This window comes from Myotis yumanensis, unplaced genomic scaffold (genome assembly GCF_028538775.1).
Source record: "Myotis yumanensis isolate MYYU_CA2020_CCGP unplaced genomic scaffold, mMyoYum1.0.hap1 SCAF_20, whole genome shotgun sequence".
In the NCBI taxonomy this organism is placed as follows: domain Eukaryota; kingdom Metazoa; phylum Chordata; class Mammalia; order Chiroptera; family Vespertilionidae; genus Myotis; species Myotis yumanensis.
Window position 1 is genome coordinate 14,424,594 of NW_027223771.1, and position 24,479 is coordinate 14,449,072.

Here is a 24,479-nt window from a genome sequence, read left to right on the forward strand (position 1 = left end):
GAATTTTGAAGACCATAGCATTAAATATAGAGCCATCCTCTAAAACAGTTATCCCAATCATTTGAACTCAGTCAATGCCTGTCTTCTTTTTATCTAAGAAACTAATAGAATCAATTTGTAAAATATATACCTGTAGAAAGAACTAAGCACAATAATTCCAACAGTTTTATTTATAAAACCCCAAAGGCAAAAATAAACAAAACCATAGACAGATCAAGGATAAGTGGATAATCCAAAAAATACAACATTTCTTAGCAATAAAAAAATTAACTATTTACATAAATGTTATTGATGAATTTCAAAATAGCTGTGTAGCATGAAGAAAGCCAGTGTTTCATAAAGATTATATACATTATAACACCTAAAAATAATGAAAAATATGAATTAATCTATTGCAAAAGAAGTTAAATAAATGCTAGCATGGAGGGCTGGGGAAGCAGAAAGATTATAAAAGAGCAGAAGGTAAATACAGAGAGTGGCAAGAGTAGATTTAAAGTTATTGGTATTGAAAATAAGACAATCTACACTAATAAAAGACAAATATGCAAATTGACCATACCTTCGCTATGCCTTAAGCCATGCCCACCAGCCAATCAGAGCGACTATATGCAAATTAACCCAACCAAGATGGCTGGCAGCCATGGAGCTGAAGCAAGCAGGAAGCTTGGTTGCTCCAGTGATGGAGGAAGTCAAGCTTCCCGGCCAGCTCTGAGGTCCACTGAAGGCAACAAAGTTTCAATTATAGAAGGTAAATAAATCCCAGAATAAAAAAAGAAAAGGAAAACAGGAGAGGCTGGGAGCTTCCATCGCTGGGAAGCTTGGCCAGCCAGAAAACGGCCCTCAGCCCCTCACTCAGACTGGCCAGGCACCCCAGTGGGAACCCCCCACCCTAAAGGGGGTGTGGCCAGCCTGAAAACAGCCATCGGCCCCTCACCCAGGCTGGCCAGGCACCCAAGCGGGACCCCCACCCTGATCCAGGACACCTTTCAGGGCAAACCAGCCGGCCCCCACCCATGCAAAAGGCTTCTATCTTATATAATAAAAGGGTAATATGCAAATTGACCCTAACAGCAGAATGACTGGGAATGACTGGTCACTATGACACACACTGACCACGAGGTGGCAGATGCTCAATTCAGGAGCTTCCCCCTGGTGGTCAGTGCGCTCCCACAGGGGGAGCTCTGCTCAGCCACAAGCCAGGCTGATGGCTGCCTGTACAGCGATGTTGGTAGGAGCCTCTCCCGCCTCCTCAGCAGCACTAAGGATGTCCGACTGCAGCTTAGGCCTGCTCCCTGCTGGCAAGTGGGCTCCTGGGCTGCCAGAGTGATGTCTGACTGCCAGCTTAGGCCCAATTCCCCAGGAAGCGGGCCTAAACCAGCAGGTGGTCATCCCGCAAGGGGTCCTAGACTTCGAGAGGGCACAGGCCAGGCTGAGGGACCCCCCCGAGTGCACAAATTTTTGTGCACCAGGCCTGTAGTAGTTAATAAATACTACAAGTAAAAACTCTACCATGTCCAGTGTGATTCAGTTGGTTGAGCATCATCCTATTCACTGAAAGGTCACTTAGGGCACATGCTTTCTTGGATCCCCAGTAGTGGGCTTACAGGAGGCAGAAGATTGACGTTTCTCTACCTCTCCATTCCTCTCTAAAAATCAACAAAAATATTTTATTGATTTTAAAATATATAAAATAGTTATATATTGACTGAAGGCCTTTAAAATATATAAAATAGTTATTTAAAAAAGAATAAATTCTGTGTTTTGCATACTCACAACTGTAAGCCTGCTTTTGCCCCACTACGTATGTGGGTAACAGAGAAGCTTATTTCACCTATGACTGTTTCAGACTTTATCCATATCTTCAACCTCACCAAATAGTGCACATTATAGAAGTGCATTTCATTGCATGTCAGTTATACATATACCTAAGTAAAGCCTTAAAATGTGGATCCAAATAAAAACCTAGATATCTCTCTGTTGTTAGAAAATTAAGTTGGCAACCCTATATAGACACAAGCATCTCTCTCCTCATTTCCTGGGAGAAGTAGTGTTGCCTCAGTGGCAGCAAATATTGTCAAGCAGTGAAGACTATTGCCATCAGAATCAACAGGAATGCTGGGGGAAGGAAGATGGCTGCCAATGGGAAGGCAGATTGCAAGATAGTGTGTGAGTGAGAGAACGAAGGGAGAGTGTGTGGTCGCACAGGGAGTGTTTGTTTGTGAGTTGAGGGACAGCTATACTCCTGGGGACTGTGGGGGATTGCCAGATGGGGTTCCCCTGACCAGGCAGCCTCCACTGCTTCTGGGATCCCATCTGGAGCGACCAGCTCTGATGCGGAGACCGCGCCATCTTGATTGGGACAGTGGATGTTGTCGGAAGCTTGACAATCTTGGGAATCTACAACAATGGCACCCAGTGAACAGCTGCGAACCCGGGAACAAGGGTCCCCAAGCGACGTGAGCACATGGACTCGGAGGAGCTCTGCACCCTCTCACGGAAAGGTAAGATTTCGCCTGGGATAAAGTGAGGTCTGTGGTCCGGGCAGGAGCGAGAAACACACAGGGCAGGAGCTGGATGATCCAGGGAAGTCTGGGCCCAGAAAAGTCCACGGCTGCTGGGGCTGGCTGTTCTACAAATGTGGAAGGGGATCTACAGGGCTGCTAACAGAAGGGAAGTCTAAAAAGCAACCCATAGCTGAAGTGGGGGCCAAAGGGCAGCCTAAAAATTTTAACAATGTGTCGGCTGCTTAGACCCAAGGGGAAAAAGACTGCACAGACTTGGGCCGCAGTGCTGGAGTTTGAGCACTTACTCTGGCTCTTTTCTCTCTCTCTCTCTCTCTCTTGTTTTCCCCCTCTTTAAATCCTTGCCTTTGATTACTAAGCCCAATACATAGGATCACCCAATTGTGGACACTCTAAGAAACTGCAGGGGAAAGTTGTTTTTATGGAACCTGGGGATCAGAGTGGGGAATAAAGATCAAAGACCGAGCTCTGGGGCAGCCCATTCCCCCAAACCATTATTAAGTGCCAGAGGGAAAACAAAATTTAAACACTAGCTAGAGAGGACCTATAGACCCAGAGGTCAATCCAGAAACACTGCCACTCAGGGGTTTAATCACAAATTGACTCTTGTGTAAACACAAATAAAGGAGCATAAGAAACAAAGAAGTACTGCCTGCTTGAAAATCAGGACTTGGCCTACAACACTGAGGAGCAGTGGAACGCAGGGAATTTCAATAATGTCCTGACTAGGAAACAGATGTGCCAAACAGAACAGTAGAGGAAGTGAATGACCTTCACTACTGCACATTTATATATATATATATATATATATATATATATATATATATTTTATTGCTTGAAGTATTACAAGGAGTATTACATATGTCTCCTTTCCCCCACCCTTGACATTCCCCCCACCTCCCCTACCCCCCAGTGGCTTGTGTCCATTGGTTATGCTTATATGCATGCATACAAGTCCTTTGGTTGATCTCTTACCCCCACCGCCCCCCCCCCCCCGCCCCCAAACCGTCCCTGGCCTCCCTGCTGTAGTTTGACAGTCTGTTTGATGCTGCTCTGCTTCTGTATCTATTTTTGTTCATAAGTTTATAATGGTCTTTATTATCCATAAATGAGTGAGATCATGTGGTATTTTTCTTTCATTGACTAGCTTATTTCACTTAGCATAATGCTCTCCAGTTCCATCCATGCTGTTGCAAATGGTAAGAATTCCTTCTTTTTTACAGAAGCATAGTATTCCATCGTGTAGATGTACCACAGTTTTCTAATCCATTCATCTGCTGATGGGCTCTTAGGTTGTTTCCAGATCTTCGCTATGGTGAATTGTGCTGCTATGAACATATGGGTGCACATAACCTTTCTGATTGGTGTTTCTGGTTTCTTGGAATATATTGTTAGAAGTGGGATCACTGGGTCAAATGGGAATTCAATTTTTAGTTTTTTGAGGAAACTCCATTCTGTCTTCCATAGTGGCTGCACCAGTCTGCATTCCCACCAGCAGTGCACGAGTGTTCCCTTTTCTCCGCATCCTCTCCAGCACTTGTCGTTTGTAGATTTGCTAATGATAGCCATTCTGACAGGTGTGAGATGATACCTCATTGTTGTTTTGATTTGCATCTCTTGGATGATTAGTGATTTTGAGCATGTTTTCATGTGTCTCTTGGCTTTCTGAATGTCCTCTTTTGAAGTGTCTATTTAGGTCCTTTGCCCATTTTTTGATTGGATTGTTTATCTTCCTTTTGTTAAGTTGTGTGAGTTCCCTATAAATGTAGGAGATTAAACCCTTATTGGTGATGACATTGGCAAGTATGTTCTCCCATGCAGTGGGCTTTCTTGTTGTTTTGTTGATGGTTTCTTTTGCTGTGCAGAAACTTTTAATTTTGATGTAGTCCCATTTGTTTATTTTCTCTTTAGTTTCCAATGCCCTAGAAGCAGTATCATTGAAGAAATTGCTTCGGCATATGTCTGAGATTTTGTTGCCTTTGGATTTCTCTAGTAATTTTATGGTTTCCCATCATACATTTAAGTCCTTTATCCATTTTGAGTTTATTTTTGTGTATGGTGTAAGTTGGTGGTCTAGTTTCATTTTTTTTTTTGCATGTATCTGTCCAATTTTCCCAACACTGTTTATTGAAGAGACTGTCTTAACTCCTTTGTCAAATATTAATTGAGCATATTGGTTCGGGTCTATTTCTGGGTTCTCTATTCTATTCCATTGATTTATATGTCTGTTCTTGTGCCATTACCAGGCAGTTTTGAGAACAGTGGCTTTGTAATACAGCTTGATATCAGGTGTTGAGATCCCACCTACTTTGTTCTTCTTTCTCAGGTTCTCTGCAGCTATATTTTTTTATTCCAGACGAATTTTTGGAGAGTTCATTCTAGATCTGTGAAATGTGCTGTTGGTATTTTAATGGGAAGTGTGTTGAATTTATAAATTTCTATGGGTAGTATGGACATTTTAATGATGTTGATTCCACCAATCCATGAACATGGTATGTTCGTTCTTCCATCTGTTTATGTCTTCCTCTATCTCTTTTTTCAACATCCTGTAATTTTCTGAGTAGAGGTCTTTTACCTCTTCAGTTAAGTTTATTCCTAAATATCTTTTTTTTTTTTTTTTGGTGTGATGGTAAATGGGATTTTTTTTTAGTGTCTCTTTCTGTAAGTTCACTATTGGAGTATAGAAATGCCATAGATTTCTTAGCTTTAATTTGTATCCTGCTACATTGCCAAATTCATTTATTAAGTCTAATAGTTTTTTGATGGAGTCTTTAGGGTTTTTTATGTACAATATCATGTCATCAGCGAATAAGGACAGTTTTACTTCTCTCCTAATTTAGATGCCTTTTATTTCTTCTTCTTGTCTAATTACAATGGATAGTACTTCCAGTACTACATCGAACAGGAGTGGTGAGAGTGGGCATTCCTGTCTTGTTCCTGCTCTTAAGGGAAATGGTTTTAGTTTTTGCCCATTGAGTATGTTGTTGGCTGTGGGTTTGTCATGAATGGCTTTTATTATGTTGAGGTATGATCCTTCTATTCCCACCTTGCTGAGAGTTTTTATCAGAAATGGGTGTTGGATTTTGTCAAATGATTTTTCTGCATCAATTGATATGACCATGTGGTTTTTATCTCTCAATTTTTTTATGTGATGTATCATGTTTATTGATTTGCAGATATTGTACCATCCTTGTATCCCTGGAATAAATCCTACTTGATCATGGTGTATGATCTTTCTGATGTACTGCTGGATCTGACTTGCTAAGATTTTGTTGAGGATTTTGGCATCTATTTTCATGAGGAATATTTACCTGTAATTCTCTTTCATTGTGTTGTCTTTATCTGGTTTTTATATGAGGGTGATGCTGGCTTCATAGAATGAGCTTGGAAGTGTCCCTTCCTCTTGAATTTTTTGTAGTAGTCTGAGGAGGGTAGATTTTAGTTCTTCCTTGAATGTTTGGTAAAACTCCCCTGTGAAGCCATCTGGCCCTGGGCTTTTGTTTGCTGGAAGCTTTTTGATGACTGCTTCAATTTCTTCCATAGTTATTGGCCTATTGAGATTTTTAGACTCTTCCTGATTGAGTTTTGGAATGCTGTATTTTTCTAGGAATATGTCCATTTCCTCCAGGTTGTCTAGTTTGTTGGAGTAGAGTTATTCATAGTATTGTTTAACAATCCTTTGTATTTCTGTGGGGTCTGTTGTTATTTCAAGTCTGTCATTTCTGATTTTGTTTATTTGGGTCCTCTCTCTTTGCTTCTTGGTGAGCCTCGATAGAGGTTCATCAATCTTGTTTATCCTTTCAAAGAACCAGCTCTTGGTTTCATTGATCTTATGTATTGTTTCTTTGGTCTCTATGTCATTTATTTCTGCTCTGATATTTATTATCACCTTCCTTCTGCTCACTCTGGGCTTTTCTTGTTGCTCTCTTTCTAATTCTTTGAGATGTAGCGTTAGATGCTTTACTACCATTTTTTTCTTGTTTTTTGAGGTAGGCCTGTAGAGCTATAAACTTCCCTCTCAGGATTGCTTTCATTGTGTCTCATAGGTTTTGGATTGTTGTGTTTTCATTGTCATTAGTTTCCAGGATGTTTTTAATTTCTTCTTTGATCTCATTGGTAACTCAATCAATATTTAATAACATACTATTTGGCTTCCAAGTGTTTGAGTATTTCGGGTTGTTTTTATTGTAGTTTATTTCTACTATTATACCATTGTGGTTTGAGAAGATTCTTGGTATGATTTCAATCTTCTTGAATTTGGGGAAACTTTGCTTGTGACCCAATATGTGGTCTATTTTTGAAAATGTCCCATGTGCACTTGAGAAGAACGTACATTCTGCAGCTTTGGGGTGAAATGTTCTGAAGACGTCAATTAAGTCCATCTGATCTAGTGAGTCATTTAGCATTGCTGTTTTTTTGCTGATTGTTTATCTAGAGGATTTATCCAGTGATTTCAGTGGTGTACTAAAGTCCCCTACTATGATTGTATTATTGTCAATCTCTCCCTTGCTATCTTCCAGGAGTTTTTTTTTTTATGTATTTGGGTGCTCCTACGTTGGGTACATATATGTTTGTCAGGGTTATATCCTCTTGTTGTATCAATCCCTTTAGTATTATGAAGTGGCCTTCTTTATCTCTTGTTATGGTCTTTACTTTGAGGTCTATTTTGTCCAATATAAGTATTCCTACCCCAGCTTTTTTTTTCATTTCCATTTGCCTGAAAGATATTTTTCCATCCCTTCACTTTCAATTTGTGTGAATCCCTTCTTCTGAGATGGGTCTCTTGTAGACAGCAAATGTATGGGTCATGGTTTTTTATCCATTCAGCCACTCAATGTCTTTTGATTGGAGCATTTAGTCCATTTACATTTAAAGTTATTATTGAAAGGTACTTGTTTGTAGCCATTCCTATTTTTGTGCCTGTTTTCTTTCTTAGCTTTTTTTTTCTTCTTTTTACACCAGTCCCTTTAGCATTTCTTGCATTGCTGGCTTGGTGGTGATAAACACCCTTGGCCTTTTTTTGTCTGTGACGCTTCTTATTTCCCCTTCAATTTTGAATGATAGCCTTGCTGGATAGAGTACTCTTGGATTCAATCCTTTGCTTTGCATCACTTTGTAAATTTCTGTCCATTCTTTTCTGGCCTGATGTGTTTCTGTTGAGAAGTAATTTGATAATCTAATGGGAGATCCCTTGTATGTAACTTTTCATCTCTGTCTTGCAGCCTTTAAGATTCTCTTTCTCCTGAACATTTGCCATGGTGATTATGATGTGTCTTGGTGTGGGTCTTTATGGGTTCATCTTGCTTGGGACTCTCTGTGCTTGTGTGACTTTTTTCTTCCCCACTGCAGGGAAGTTTTCTGACATTATTTCTTTAAATAGTTTTTCTAACCCTTGTTCCTCTTCCTGTTGTTCTGGCACCCTTATTATTCGTATGTTGTTTCATTTCATGTTGTCCCATAGCTCCCTTAGGCTCTCCTCCTGTCTTTTAATTTTTTTCTTTAATTGCAGTTCAGTGTGGGTGTGTTTTGCTTCCCTGTCTTCTAATTCACTAATTGGGTCCTCTGCTTCTCCTAGTCCACTTTTGAAACTTTCCATGTTGTTTTTTATGGCAGCTATATCACTCCTTATTTCTTCTTGATTATTACATAAGTTATTGATTTTTTTCATCTATTTCTTCTTGATTCTTACATATGTTGTTGATTTTTTCTTCCAACTGGTTTATGCACTCTAGGACCCTTATTCTGAATTCTTTTTCAGACATATTGCATGAATATGGGGAGGATCTCTGTTTCACTTAGCCTCTTTTCTGGTGATTTCTTGTTTTCTTTCCTTTTGGGGTTTCTTTGTCTACCCATTTTTGGTCTCATCCACTGATCTAGATGTCAAGTCTTGCAGGGGCTGCTCCTTTGGTGGCAGTGGTTCCTCAGGCTGCAGTTGCTCAAGTGGTCGCAATAGTGGCTGCTTCTCAGTTGGCAACGGCTCCTCTGCTGGGTGCTGTTCACAGCAGTGGTGTCTCTTCTGGTTGGATAGGTGAGACTGCTCGCACAGCTGCTGTTGGACAGGCATGGCTGATCACGAGGCTGCTACTCTTCAGGTCGGGTGGGCTGAGCGCAGCTGCTGCTCCTTGGACAGGAGCATGCTGTTCACGTGGCTTCTGCTCCTTGGATGTTCTCGGACTGCTCACGTGGCTGCTGCTCCTTGGATTGGGGCTGGCTGCATGCTGCTGCTGTTCCTCAGATAGGGCGGGCTGCTCATGAGGCTGCCGCTCTTTGGACAGGGGCAGGTTGCTCCTCGTACAGGTGTAGGCTACTCGCGCAGCTGTTGCTCCTCAGATGGGGGCAGGCTGCTTGCGTGGCTGCTGCTTCTAGGGTGGGAGTGAGCTGCACATGTGGTTGCTGCTCCTCAGTTGGGGGAGGGATGCTCACCCAGCTGCTTCTCGTTGGACAGGTGCAGACTGCGTTTGGCTGCTGCTCCTTGGACTGGAGTGGGCTGCTCACGTGTCTGCTGCTTGCGTGGTTGCAGTGCCCAAAACAAACGAACAAACAAAAAATAATAGTAATAATAAAAAAAATTTAAAAAATACAAACACCAAACCCCCAGCAAAGAGGATGGGGGCAGAATCTATAGATGCTGAGCTTATATATAGAAGATAAGGTTAAAAGTTGGATGAATATGGGGAGGATCTCAGTTCAGTATAGAGGAAGTAGAAAGGGGATGGATGGATAAGAGGAAAGAGAATGAGAAAAAAAATAATAAATTTATAAAAAATTTGATTTCAAAAATGGTATAAAAATAGCAAATAAAAATAAAATAGAATAGAGTGATGGAAAAATAATGTGAAAAGAAATAGAAAATAAAGCAAGAAACAAAAACAGGAACAAAAATAAAGAGATAACAAAGTAATAAAAAATAAAAATGAAAAAGTGAAGTGTTCCTTTGCTGGCTTAAGATCCCAATCTTCTGTACTGTAGTGTTTCTCTTTAGTCCAGCCCCTTTGTGCTCTCAGAAACTATTTAGTTGTGTGTGTGTGTGTGTGTGTGTGTGTGTGTTTTAATACTTTTACTATTCAGGGTGGAATCTGGGTGTGGCTGTAGTAGTTGCCTGGATACTAGAGGGAGGGGGCTATCTCTTCAGGGCAGAATGGCTATCTGGGTCCCAGGCTCCGGCATGACTCAGCACCACAAACACTGCCACTTCTCCTGGGTCCCCCTTCCACCTCCCCCAGATTCCACAATTCGGCACCTTCTCCCACGCTCCAGCCACTGGTAAGTGTCTGTATCAGAAAGGTCCTATGAACTGGGCTCTCTAAAGAAAAGTACAAGCCACAGAGGCTGGAGAGGCTGCACCTCTGCACAGTCTTTTGCTGGCACTCTTTAGCCTTTACTGACTGTGGACCCAGATCTAGAATCCCCTTTGGGGGGGGGGGGGGAAGGCTGTGCCTCTGCGTGCTCTTCTGCCGGCACTCCCCAGCCTTCCCTGATTGTGGACCCAGATCTAGAAGCAGTTCTGTGTACCTTTTTTTCCACTGTGCCCATCCCAAGGGATGCGGGCCAAGCCGGTGCTGTGTAGATTCCCTCTGATCCTCAGGGCTCACAGTTCTGGCCAATTATCCTTCCCAGAGCATTGACTTTACCTTTCTCTGGGAGTCCTCTGCCTTTCCTGGATGCAAACTGTCTCCCAGCTGAATCTCCTCTGCCAATTCGGGCTGGATATTACTGGTTTCAGCTGCTCACCCTATCTTTTCTGGGTCAAGGCATGGGACACGTCCATCTATACTGCCGCCATTTTTCCTCCTGTTTTTCACTACTGCAAATTTTTATTTTTTTTTTCATCTTTTATGTAAGAAAATAGAATGTAGAACACTAATCCCAAAATAAAATAAAGAGAAAATAAAATGACACTTTTTTTAAAAGGATAAATATTTTCTTTTCTCCTGACTTGATTTTATCTTTTTAATTATGGCATTTTTATTTTTAATCAGTATTATTACTACTAAAAAGAAAGGAAAGAGGAAAACTAAAGCAGGAACAGAAGAGAAACAGGATGAAAAAGAGAGAAGTGAGGAAGAAAAGGTTGGCAAAAAGGAAAAAATGAGATAAAGTAAAATATTGTAAAAAAGTTAAAAAATAGAATGTAGAACAGTAATCAAAATTAAAAGGTTAAATAATAATAAAATGAAGAAAAAATAATTCTTAAGTAAAAGATAAAAAATAAAAAAGTGAAGTAGTGAAGTGTCGTTTGTTTCAGCTGAGTTTAATTCACCAATTCTGGGTGGATGTTATTCCATTCAGCTGTTTCTTCTATCTGTTCCATGAGAAGGCACAGGATACGTCCACCTATTCAGCCGCCATTTTGTCTCCCCCTACCAGGGATGGGCAAACTTTTTGACTCGAGGGCCACAAGGGGTTCTTAAACTGGACCGGAGGGCCAGAACAAAAGCATGGATGGAGTGTTTGTGTGAACTAATATAAATTCAAAGTAAACATCATTACACAAAAGGGTACGGTCTTTTTTTTTTTAGTTTTATTCATTTCAAACGGGCCGGATCCGGCCCGCAGGCCATAGTTTGCCCACGGCTGCCCTAGACAAACTTTTTAGGAGCCCACAGCTGGGGAGGCTGGAGTCTCGGTGTTCATGGGTTCACAGTCGAGTCAGTAGGTCCCTGGCCAGTGTGGCTATAGGGTCCTGGGTTGTGTCCAAGGTCTCCCAGGGTGGAGGCAAGGCTGGGCTCCAGTCACAGCCACTCTCCCCTTCAAGATGCACAGTCTCTGTGGCAGAGCCAGCCACCCAGGAGAGATTGCTGTGGTAGTAGAGGCTGCTTCGCTAGGGGAGGCTGGTCCTGCCTAAGTGCTTCAATGCTGAAGTTGGCAGAGTTAGCAGGTTGGGAGCAAACAAAGAAAAGTCCCTCCAGCCCTATCTGGTTTGGCTCAGTGGATAGATCATCCGCCTGCGGACTGAAGAGTCCCAGGTTCGATTCCGGTCAAGGGCACATGCCTGGGTTGCGGGCTCAATCCCCAGTAGGGCGTGTGCAGAAGGCAGCCAATCAATGATTCTCTCTCATCATTGATGTTTCTGTTTATATATATATAAAGAAAAGTCCCTCCAGAAACAAACAGTATGGAATGAATGCCCTGGGAAACTGTCCTCTCTCTCCCCAATCTCAAAAAAACAAAAACAAAAAAACGGGTTTTTTTTTTCCCACAGGGTGAACATGCAGAATAAACCAAAAAAATGCAAACAACAAACTGTCAAAGTAAGACTGGCCCTGCTGACTGGTATCTAGTGGAATGTCTGACACAAGGGCTGTGTTTAGATCATACCAGGATCCATCTCCTTTCCATCAGTGTTCAGATGCAGGTGCCACTGGCTTCACCTCATTTCTACCTTTCCTTTTACTTACTTTTACTTTCTGACATATCATTTCACATGTGACTTCCTAACTTTGGGTTATGTTCACTTTTGTAGTATTTTTACATCACCTGTTCCTTTGCACTGCTGCCTCTGCAGTATTCTCCAACACTGACCTGCATAAGTGTTTAAGGTACACATACATGCTTAAGTAGTCCTCGAACACCAGCTACTCACTTATTGACTTTTAGTTGGAATAAGACCTAATCAAAATTCTGCAGACCTTGCCTATGTCACCTGCAGACAAGCCCTGCTGAACGCTGTTATCCAAAGTAAGAGCTGTATGTCCTACTTCTCTTCCTTGTTTTGTGATCTTTATAGGCCTAGAACTTCACAGGAGCTTCATATTAATCCTCCCAGCACATCTCTTATTTTCAGACAATTGCAAGGAGCCTAGGTGTCATGGACAACACACTTTCGAAAGGGAACTTCCCCTGACACCACAGTCAACATTCATTTCCTCATCTTCTTTCTGTTTTCAGGTTGTTGGCATAAAACTGATGAGGAGGAGGCCTGTTCTGATCAGAGTGTATCTGTGCAAGGAGAGTCACAGGTCAGGGTTTCTAAGACAGCTCCAGCAACTCAGAAAACCCATCCCTGTAAGCAGTGTTTCTCGGTGTTAAAAGATATTTTGCACCTGAATGAGTTACAAGCAGCGTACTTTGAGCAGAAAGACTTTTTCAGTGATGCAGTGCAAACCCTCACCAGCAACAGAGGGATACCAGTGAAGATAAACTTTGGAAAAAAGTTATGGACAGGGCCTCATTTGTGCCAGAGGTGCAGCTTATACTTTAACATGGCTGCTTTCAGCCACTAGGGAGGTTAGGAATGACTTCTAAGCCCCCTCACATCTTCTCCAGCACCACCCCCCTCACTCTTTACTGCCTTTGCCTGGGATGTTCCTACTGTAGCTGGAGCACACTGACCTTCTCCAGGAGTTAGCTGTAAGGATCTAGGGGCGAGGCTCTGGGAGGGATTTGGGTTCTGTGTCTGCCTGAGAGGAGCTGGCCAGGGCTCTTCTGTCTCCATCCAGAGGTCTATCCAGCCTGCCCTTCCCATCCCCCAGGCACCTGGCCCACTGCAACTGAACCTACTTCTGTATCTTAGAGCAGTCCCCTGATGCTTTTGGCCCCCATATCAGTCCACTGCCTCTGGTTAACCCAAACTCACACCTGATCCCTGAGCCCCACGAGTGTTGTTTGAATATTCTTTTTTACATTTGGGGGGGGGGTAATTTTCCACTTTGGTTATATTAAAAATAAAGCCCCCACCCTCATCCAGTCCTGGAGATAGAATGAATTCTTCAGGAAATGGTGCTGTTTTTTTTCAATGTTGAGAACATTCTGCAATAGAAGCGTTTCCAGAAGGAGAGGCTTGATCTCAACATGTTACAATATGGGGGGGATGCATTGTAGATGGTGACCCCCTCCCCAAGTGTGGTCTGTTCAGATGAGATCCGTGCTCCTGTAGTGAGGTGATGGACCCTGGACTCTGGGGGAAAGTGTGGGGCTGGGGTGTGTGGTTTAGGGAGCAGAGAGGTTTGGGGCCTTGGACAGGTTTGGTGTGTTGGTTTCCAGCACTTGGGTCCTTGAGTGGGTGGGCTGAGGGGAGGTTGTAGGGGTGAGAACTTGAATCAGGCTGATTGGAGGGCCAGCAGCCAAGGGGGGTCACAGCTGAGACCTATAAGCATAGAAAGAGTGGACATGGTTGAGCAGGAATGATTTATGCTCCCCTAAGAAGGCATCCATAGAAAAAAAATATGGCCAAAGTTCACAATAATGGGGCAGGATATGCCATATTTCATAATATTTTAGATAATGAGGAGCCTTAGACATTTACAATACATCTGCCTTAATAAAGCATCTTTAGAATCCCAACACCAGCCTCCAAGAAGTCTCCAGGGGATTCTCTGATTTAAGAACTGTAAGTCCTGGCCAATTTTCACTCATTTGGTAAGATCTTCAAGCTAAAGACACAAGGGTCTTGGGTTCCATTCCAGGTCAAGTACACAGACATCAGTTGTGGGTTCAATCACAAGCCCAGGTGGGGGCACGTGTGGAAGGCAACCAATTGTGTTATTTTTTAGGGAAAGCACAGTTTCTAGTTCACCATGGACTCTACTCACTCCAGTGTTTAAAGCTATGTTGGAATCCCTAAGAATTACCTTCTCCAATGGGTAAGTTAATTTTTATCAATCAAAGACTAAAGATAAAAAATAAAGAGATGATTTTATTCAGAAACTATGGAATTTCTGTGCTTAAAAGCAAGGAGGGGATCATGTCTATAACACTAATTATGTGGTATTTTTCTGAGATCCATGATATGGATTCTATTAGCCTCTTATGTGAAAGAACAGTCTTCCACTGAGTTCAGGTGATTCTGGTAACTTGTTTTAGGGCAGTGGTCGGCAAACGGCGGCTCGCGAGCCACATGCGGATCTTTGGCCCCTTGAGTGTGGCTCTTCCACAAAATACCACGTGCGGGGACAAACATACAGTGCGATTGAAACTTCGTGGCCCATGTGCAGAAGTCAGTTTGGGGCCTGGGCGAGTCTATTTTGAAGAAGTGGCATTAGAAGAAGTGGGAGGAGATGCAGCGCAGGCGGGGCCAAGGGATACTCATGCACGAGTTGAGTGAGCCAGTCAGTCAGCAGTCTCATTGTGCAGTGGTTAGTGCTAGTAGCATCCGCAAATTGCGCACGGGTGACAAAAGATAGACGAAACAAGTATACAAGACGAGTGTGGATGGGAGAGTTGGAAGGGGTCAACCTCAGCGAACGTACCTCAATCAGATTGAGGACGTTTTTTGCAAAGGCCAGCTTAGGAATACCCTAATTAAGTTAATAACAATGTACCTACCTATATAGTTTAAGTTTAAAAAATTTGGCTCTCCCAGAAATCAGCCCCAACCAATACACTCAATTAATATTTGACAAAGGAGGCAGGAACATACAATGGAGTCAAGATAGTGTCTTCAATAAATGGTGTTGGGAAAATTGGACAGATACATGCAAGAAAATGAAACTAGACCACCAACTTACACCATACACAAAAATAAACTCAAAATGGATAAAGAACTTAAATATACGACAGGAAACCATAAAAATACTAGAAGAATCCAAAGGCAACAAAATCTCAGACATATGCCGAAGCAATTTCTTCACCGATACTGATCCTAGGGCATTGGAAACTAAAGAGAAAATAAACAAATGGGACTACATCAAAATTAAAAGTTTCTGCACAGCAAAAGAAACCATCAACAAAACAACAAGAAAGCCCACTACATGGGAGAACATATTTGCCAACATTATATCTGATAAGGGCCTAATCTCCAACATTTATAGGGCACTCATACAACTTAACAAAAGGAAGATAAACAATCCAATCAAAAAATGGGCAAAGGATCTAAATAGACACCTTTTAAAAGAGGACATTCAGAAAGCCAAAAGACATATGAAAACATGCTCAAAGTCACTAATCATCCAAGAGATGCAAATCAAAACAACAATGAGGTACCATCTCACACCTGTCAGACTGGCTATCATCCACAAATCAACAAACGACAAGTGCTGGAGAGGATGTGGAGAAAAAGGAACACTCGTGCACTGCTGGTGGGAATGCAGACTGGTGCAGCCACTATGGAAGACAGTATGGAATTTCCATAAAAAAATGGAAATGGAACTCCCATTTGACCCTGTGATCCCACTTCTAGGAATATATCCCAAGAAACCAGAAACACCAATCAGAAAGGATATATGCACCCCTATGTTCATAGAAGCACAATTCACCATAGCTAAGATTTGGAAACAGCCTAAGTGCCCATCAGCAGATGAATGGATTAGAAAACTGTGGTACATCTACATAATGGAATACTATGCTCCTGTAAAAAAGAAGGAATTCTTACCATTTGCAACAGCATGGATGGAACTGGAGAGCATTATGCTAAGTGAAATAAGCCAGTCAATGAAGGAAAAATACCACATGATCTCACTCATTCATGGATAATAGAGTCCATTATAAACTTTTGAACAAAGATAGATACAGAGGCAGAGTTGCCTCGAACAGACTGTTAAACTACAGCAGGAAGGCCGGGGAGGTGGGGGGGGGGGGAGGGTGGGCAGGAAGGGAGCAGGGGTAAGAAGACACTGGGGGGTAGGGGAGGCCAGGGGATTGTCAAGGGCGGGGGGAAAAAAGAGACATATGTAATACTCTTTGTAATAATTTAAGCAATAAAAAAAATTATTAAAAAAAAAAGAGTTAAGTTAGCCCGGCCAGCGTGGCTCAGTGGCTGTGTTGACCTATGAACCAGGAGGTCATGGTTCGATCCCTGATGAAAATTGTTGAAGCTGTGTTATGAGTACATAGAAGTTTGTTTTATACGATTTTGTCTGCTTTTGTACATATTTAAAATTTCCATAATAAAACATGGTTGTTGTTTTTTAATGTAAAAAAAAAAAAAATTGGCTCTCACCCTAACCAGTTTGGCTCAGTGGATAGAGCATCGGCCTGCGGACTCAAGGGTCCCAGGTTTGATTCCGGTCAAGGGCATGTACCTTGGTTGTGGGCACATCCCCAGTAGGAAGTGTGCAGGAGGCAGCTGATCAATGTTTCTCTCTCATCGATGTTTCTAACTCTCTATCCCTCTCCCTTCCTCTCTGCAAAAAATCAATAAAACATATATTTTTTAAAAAAAAAATTGGCTCTCAAAAGGTATTTCAATCATTGTACTGTTGATATTTAGCTCTGTTGACTAATGAGTTTGCCAACCACTGTTCTAGGGGATGGGTATAGACTTAACCATATATTCTTGAAAACTCAAAACCTCAACTCTTTGTTTTTCTTTTTTAATACACAAAAGAATATATTATATATGTAGATATATACATATATATGTTGTTAATATATTTTTTATTGATTTCAGAGAGGAAGGGAGAGGGAGAGATCAAAACATCAATGATGAGAGAGAATCATTGATTGGCTACTTCTTGCACACCCACTACTGGGGATTGAGCCTGCAACCTGGGCATGTGCCTTTGGCTGGAATAGAATCTTGGACCCTTCAGTCCACAGGCCAATGCTCTATCCACTGAGCCAAACTGGCTAGGACAGAAAATATATTTTTTATTTTAGAGAAAGAGGAAGAGAGAGAGAGAGAGAGAGAGAGAGAGAGAGAAAGAAAAGAAACATCAATGTGAGAGGAAACATTGCTTGGTTGCTTCTGGTACACGCCCTGACCAGGGTTTGAATCAGCAACCTATGTATGTGCTCTTTCTTACCAGGAATTGAACCCACTATTGTTTAAGCTAGCTGGTCAGGGCAACACTTTAGTTCTTTTTTTTTTTTAATGGTTTAGAAAAATCATTTTATTGTGTAAAGCCTTGGGGGAATAAAGTTATTTGTAATTTATTTATGTCTTTTACTTCACTAAATTGCTTTGGTGATCACACTTCCCATTTAAGTGATTAAAGACATAAACCCAAATTGTTTTTATAAAGCAATTACTTAAAAGTCCTATTTTTCAACAGAGGTGAACTGAAAAGTATCAACAGAATGTTTAGTGTTCATTATGTTCAAGAAGGTTTGTTATTCAGAACACAGCGCTCCATTGACTAGAACTTAGCCAGGTTTCCAAACACATAATATGGGACACACTTGGATTAAATACGACTTTTTTTTCTCCTCTCAGAATATCAGGTGAAATAGTGACATCGACTGAAAGGTTCATGAAATAGTTCATGTCGCTGCAAGTTCAGGTGACAATTTTTTTTTTTTTTTTTTTTTACTTCTCCTTACCATTCCTCCTCTCTGATGACAAGCCTAAATAAAATGTGTTCCTATTTTCCAGGTGGGTCTGAAAAGCTCCCTAATTGTCAAAGCCCCGTGTTTACACTGGGGTTCTCCCCACGCCGATTCTCTTCTAGCTAACTACTTAGGTGACACTAGCAACATCACCATGACTTCTAGGCAATTGATTGACCTAAATACAAAACTGTGTCTTCAAAGAGTTTTGGAGAGAAACTGAAATGCTGGGGTTTTAAAAAAAAAAAAAAAAAAAAAAGGAAGAAACTGAATTTAACAAAAATTATTTTCCTGTATCCTTTTTTTTTTAAGCCCCTTCCTTTCACCTATAATGAGAATCATACAAACTCCTTTACCGAATCTATCCTGAGGAACAGAAGGAAACATGACAGCAAAACTTTCCTAGTTCATATCCTTCTGTTCGTGATATCAAGCCTACTTAATGAGTGCTTTTATTACATTACAAAATTCTAACTCTCACGCGTTCATGACAAAGATAGCACATAAGAACTCCCAGCCCTGCCAAACCGGTTTGGCTCAGTGGATAGAGCGTCGGCCTGCGGACTGAAAGGTCCCAGGTTCGATTCCAGTCAAGGGCATGTACCTTGGTTGCGGGCACATCCCTAGTAGGAGGTGTGTAGGAGTCGGCTAACTCTCTATCCCTCTCCCTTCCTCTCTGTAAAAAATCAATTAAAAAAAAAAAAAATATATATATATATATATATAAAAACTCCCAGCCCTGGCCTTTAACAAGGCACTCCATTGAAAAATCACCTTCAACCAAAACATTTTTTAACTTTGACTTGAGTCCATTTCAAATGTTCAGAAGATCTTTTTCTTTTTCTTTTTTTTGTCAAGCCAGAGGAAGATGGAAAACATGCACATTCAAACCTACTTTCTCTTTAAAACAATAATAGATAAGCATGTGGGTTTGCATTAGTAATAACCAACTGAACATCAACATTAATAGGGCTGACACTTAAGAATGTAGGAAACATTTGGTAGCTTTTCCTCTGTTTACTTTTGTCCATGAAGGTTGGTGGGGGGAATGTGCATTTTCCGACTGTCAATGAAGCTGTCATCACGTGGTGCCAGTAGTCACTGGTCCACTTCGGACTCAGGCCAAGTTCTATGCCGGGTTTTTATTCTACACAACTGGCACAGGAACAGGAAAGTTTAACAGTTCATTGACTTGGCACAATCCACATGCTGTCACAGTGCAGGTTTTATCTCTTACAGTCTTGTTTGGTGAAATACCTCCCCCTCCCCCAGTAGGTTTCCAATCATTGGTATTCTAATTAACCAACAAAAGGCAACACCACTTCCCCCATCTCTAATTTCCACCAAAGGCCTGACATCATTTTCTGACCCCTCTCATCTTGCTAGGTTCTAATATTCCCAGCATGTGTGCTTTCACTTGGCACTTCAAAATGGAATTCTATCAATGAAATGTGCTTTCCAACACACTGTAACTGGGAATGAGCATTTTCAAATGCAGACGACCGATTCCATGGTCAATTTTAAAACAAATGGTGGATAAGAAAGGCACACGACACATTTGGTAAATACATGCCATGTATGATTTCCCCCAGATGTGATGGCTCCATCAAGAAGAATGAAAAATCATAAAACGGTACCAGGTGTCATTCTTGGGCCTTGTCCAAAGGCAGCCAAATGGAAGATTTCTGTTTTACTCTGTTCTCCCCCACACTAAGTAATAGTAATCAACGTCAGAGAAGAGCATTTGGATTTGAACAGATGGCATCCAACAACACTTAACAAGAGCAGCTACTCTTTCAAGAATGACATTCTACATGTCTGATGGTCCCACGGATCAGAAGGGCTTATTGTCCTAAGAGGGTTGGCAGAGAGATACATCCCGTAGTCACCATCCCAACGCTTAGGAATACGCGTCATTCTCCAGGCTGCAACCACGGGGGTCTTCATCACGGCTTGGCTGCAGCTGTTTTCCACGTAGGAAGCCATCTCTCCCCTCGGGGCCGGGCCGGGGCTGCTCCGCACCCGTGTGGGCCTCCTCCAGGCCAGGCGCAGCCGCTGCCTCCGCCCTGCGCGCTCCGCCCGCCCTCGCGGGGCTCAGCCCTCCCGGCGGCGGCGGGGCCCTGGGGCCCGGAGCGCGGGACAGGCGCACGGGAGACCTGGTGGCTCCACTGCCGGGACAGTGGCGGCTCCTCCTGGCCCCCGCGGGCCTCAGCTATTTTTAGGGAGGTACGGGCGACGGTGAGGAAAGGGAGGGCTGCGGGCAGGCGGGGCCTCTTCTCCCCGCCTGCGCCGAGGGTTGCCCCCTCCTCTCAGGGCCTCGCGCCACCGCCCGGGGGTCTCCGGGAAACGCTCGGATCGCCCGAGCCCCCAGCCCTTGGACACTGGGGCGCCGCTGGGAAGCCTGGCTCAGGTCCGGGCTCCGCGGAGCCCGATCGCCTCGGCCGCTGGCCCAGCCTCTCGGGATCGTCTCTGGGGCTCGGCCGTCCCTCCCGATTGCTGCTGCCTCCTCTTGGGCCGCCGCCTCCCCCGCCGCTGCCGCGGCCCCAGCGTCCGGCCCGGACTGCAGCCCTCCGGCCCAGTCACTCCCGTCAACTTTGTTCCAGGTTCGGGCGGGGCGGGGGAGGGGGGGGGTCGCGGGCTGCCCAGGTCAGACTCTGGGGGACGGGGGTGGGAGGGAGTGGGGGAGGGGCGGGCTTCCGAGGACCGAGAGCCCGGAGCGGCGCACAGGCCCGGGAAGAGTGTGTAGTTAGCGGCGATTCCCCTCCTCTTCCTCCGCCTCTTCCTCCTCCTGCGCCTTCTCGGGCCGCCTGAGCCAATCCTCTAGGAGGAAGCGGCCTCCGGGGCTTGTTGCTTTGTGCTGCCACCGTGGTGAGGAGTGACCAACACCTTAATTTTTCATCTTTCCTTCAAGACAGTGCATTACTATGACTCAGCGTGTGTGGGAGTCTGTTTTGCATGCGTGAGTGTTGGTTGTGTGAATTTGCTGCTCCTTTGGGTGTTCCTGATTGTATCTGTGTGTGTTTCCTCTTTGTGTCTGCATTCTGTGTCCATGTATGTCTGTCCTGGTGTGTGTGTGTGTGTGTGTGTGTCTTCTCCTCTGTCTATACAGTGGGTCACTGTGAGCCTGGCAGTTAGCCCTGCATCTGAGTGACCAGCTGTGTCTGGGGTGTTCTGTAACCTGTGTGTTTCTGTGTTTGTGGTGTTTGTATATTTCCCTGTGAGTTTGTATGTCTGTGCACCCTGGAAACAGCAAATACACAGGCGATCTCCTCAGGGGTATGGAGAGGACAGCGTGTTCTTCCTCCTCCCGCAGGCTGAGCCCTTAATGCCTCTGCTCTTCCAGGTGTCTGGTGACCCCAGGGATTCATCTCAGGCTCCAGGGATGGATGAAGTGAAGAGTCAGTTCATAGAATCCCAGGCTGTGGGAAGGTGGAGAATTTTGGAGGACTCTGATGACAGACAAGAGGTAATAGAGTGTGGAGGGGGTGTTTGTGGAGGACTCTGTGCCTTTTTGGAAAAACTGAAGGATCCTGGATCCCTGGAAAGGAAGGAATGTATGTATGCATATGGTGACAACTGAGGGGGAAGACTCCTGGGCCCCTAAACCCCCTCCCCCACCCTCCTCCCAATAGAGGAAGGAACCTGGGGCGGCTCAGAGCATTACTCCTGGACTTCTGGGTCTTGGTCAACCGTACATGCATGGCTACACAGGAACACAGGGACCAGGAGAGAGAATTAGGCCCAGTTCTCTCCAATGAGTATAGAGAGAAATATACAGGGACAGCATTTAGCACAGGTTCATGCACAGATTGAATGGAAACCACAGGATCACCATTGCTGTTCATGTCAGCATTTTTACAATCAGCCCCACCTGAGCAATGCAAATGATAAAGAGGCTTGGAATCAGGGTAGAGACTGGTGTTAATGTAAAAGAGCATGGATGCTGGAATGCTTGCAAGCTTGCACCCTTCCCAATAGACACTGTTTACATGTGGGTCTTCACCTCCTCTACAGTGGGGGAACTGAGGCAGTCAGGTATTTACCCAGGGTCACACTCAGAAGTGGGTTCTTAGTTTTCTGCCAATGACATCTGACACCTTCTTCTGAGGTTCACTTTGAAATTTGACAATGACAGTTTTGGGCAGCTCGGGGAGAAAGTTCACCTGGATGAGGAGAAAATGAACCATCCTGACTGACTAACATTGTCATTTTCTACAATCCCTACTCATCTCCTCTGCCACTGCACAACCCCAAAAGAGGCTGGTACCATGTGGTGGCCTTAATGGGGCCCATCAAGAATGCCAGGTTCTGCCCTAGCTGTTTTGACTCAGTGGATAGAGCATCGGCCTACAGACTGAAGGGTCCCAGGTTCGATTCCCACCAGGGGCACATGCCTGGGTTGCGGGCTCGATCCCCAGTAGAGGGTGCACAGGAGGCAGCCAATCAGTGATTCTCATCATTGATGTTTCTATCTCTCTCTCCTTCTCCCTTCCTCTCTTAAATCAATAAAATATATTAAAAAAAAAAAAAAAAAAAAAGAATGCCAGGTACTCCTCCTGATCCCATGAAGTTGGCTGCAGCACTGCGATGTGCTTTGACCAATGAAAGGTGGTGGAGTGAATCTTGTCACCACTCACAGTCTGGAACCACTGAGTCTGCCCACCATCTCTGTCCATCTCTCATATACCTAGGAGGTATCTACATGGTGGCTTCCTTTTTATACCAGTCCCAGCAGAACAAGGGAGGACATGTGGCATGAACAAGATACTTTCTTTAATATAATAAGCCACTAAATCTTTGTGGCTGTTTGTTATCTATAATAACACCTACCCAATCCTAATGGTTATACATTGCCAACTCTACTCTCTAGGAGGCAGCAGAGCCTAACATTAGAAGCCAGAGCTTCTGTTATTAGAGACACATGGGTTTGACTTCCAGCCTTGACTTTTATTAACTGCATTCATGCAATTTATATTGAAATAATAATACATGCAAAGCATTGAATCCAGGGACTGCACATGTAGTAAACATTCAGTAACTCTTAGCTCCATAGCTTCACAATGTGTACTGGCTACAAACATTCAAACAGTGTAGGAAATGTCAACTTGTTTGACTATGTAACCTTTTAATTTTTGTTTTTAAACAAATAGAATAGGATTATGCATATTTTCTCATAGCCTGCTTTTCCTCTTAATAATATGATTTTTTTTGTTAAAAATAAAAAATATGATGGCTGGAGTGGGTCTGTTGGTTGAGCATAGTCCCAGGCAGGGAAAGGTTACCAGTTTGATTCCATGAGGGAGGCAACAATTGGTGTTTATCTTGTTACAGAAAAACCCGAGAAGAACCAAGCAATGCTCAGAGAGTTTGGAGTTACACTTTATTCACTGCGGTGGGCTTAGAGAAAATGAATTCAAATTCTAAGCAGAGCTACAAGCAGAACTTCCCTTTTTATGAAAGAGCCAGCCCTATGTGCGCTTAGTGGTTATCTCGCTGGTGGCCTTGAAAACTACACAGTTCTATCCAATTAAAAAATGCACCTGGCATGGCATTGAGCATATCTAGTCTCTGGCCTACAAGGTCAGACAGCTAAGTTTATCTTCCTCATTATTCAAGCAGGCTAAAGCAGGCTAGAAAGCAAAGTTATTTTTTTAGAATAAGAGGCCGTCTAAAGAATAGCAGAGAATTCCAAACAGTAGTTTTACAAAATAGGGGTTACCCCTCTCATCCCCCTGCCCCTTATCCCATGAGCTTTTTACCCTTGTGGTACAATAACTATGGGATGTTATGGTGAACAGGGGTGTTGATCGATCTTTTACTGCGTCCTGCTGAAAAGGGATGACGTTCAAGGGGTTAACATCCCGTTTCTTCCTCTTGGAGAGGTTTGTAGGGAATTCTTCTGGCTTGTAGGACCATTTGAAGTTTAAAGGTATCTAGACGGGATGACATAAAGTGAGTTAACAGATTTAGAAGACATGGTCCTAGGGTTATGGCCATGAGTAGCATTAACAGTGGTCCTGTCAATGGAAGCAATACCAGACTGGTTAGCATAAAAACAGCACTCTTCCTCAAGGAACAGGCACAGCCCCCCTTTCTCCGCTGTGAGGTCTAGTCCTCTTTAATTCTGGAGAGTAACAGCTGCCAGTGAGTCAATCTGATCCTGTACTGCAACAATACTTTGAGCTATTTTTTCTAAACTGTCAGCAAGGTCCTTGAATTGGCTCTGATAGTAGGAGAGGGAAGTTGCCAGTCCCCCTATTCCAGTGCTAACCCCTGTTGAAATGCCGAGTGTTATAAAGTTCATTGAGGTACATAAGTTGGAATGGAGGTCCTCCGTGTATTTTATAATGGAAGGACAGACTAGAATCAGACCATGCATGCAGGGAGGTGGGGCTGCCGTGTAGCTTGTAGATGAGAGGGGAAGGCAGAGCCAGCACTCCCTGGCTAAGGCTGGGTTGGTCTGATTTAAGAGGGAGAGGGTGAGGTTAAGCGTTTGATAGAGATAGTGAGGACTTAAGAAGCTCTCAAAAGGCAGAGTGTGGACCTGAGAGTGGTCGAGATTGAGAGAGTTCAATAACAGTAAAAGAATTAGCCTTAGCTTTATCTTGTTCCTTTGCTGTGTAGAAAGCAGTAATTTTATGGTGCTTCTGTGTTCCAGCAAGGGCAGAAGAGTTCTCCTCCTGGGACTAGCCTCGGGTTCTGGCGGCACTCATAAAAAGACAATGAAAATTACTAGAAAGATAAAAACAA

At 43.4% G+C, this 24,479-nt stretch overlaps 1 protein-coding gene across 1 annotated transcript in view; it reads left to right on the forward strand.

Annotated features, from left to right (window-relative positions):
- Nucleotides 1–2,405: 2,405 nt before the first annotated feature.
- Nucleotides 2,406–24,479, forward strand: part of LOC138998583 (zinc finger protein 552-like) — a 34,605-nt gene continuing 12,531 nt past the window's right edge. Inside the window, exons 1-5 of the mRNA XM_070400727.1 lie at nt 2,406–2,501; nt 8,403–8,553; nt 12,123–12,203; nt 12,414–12,655; nt 20,980–21,195. Of these exons, the coding sequence (XP_070256828.1) occupies nt 2,406–2,501; nt 8,403–8,553; nt 12,123–12,203; nt 12,414–12,655; nt 20,980–21,195 (786 nt within the window). The remainder of the gene's footprint in view (nt 2,502–8,402; nt 8,554–12,122; nt 12,204–12,413; nt 12,656–20,979; nt 21,196–24,479) is intronic.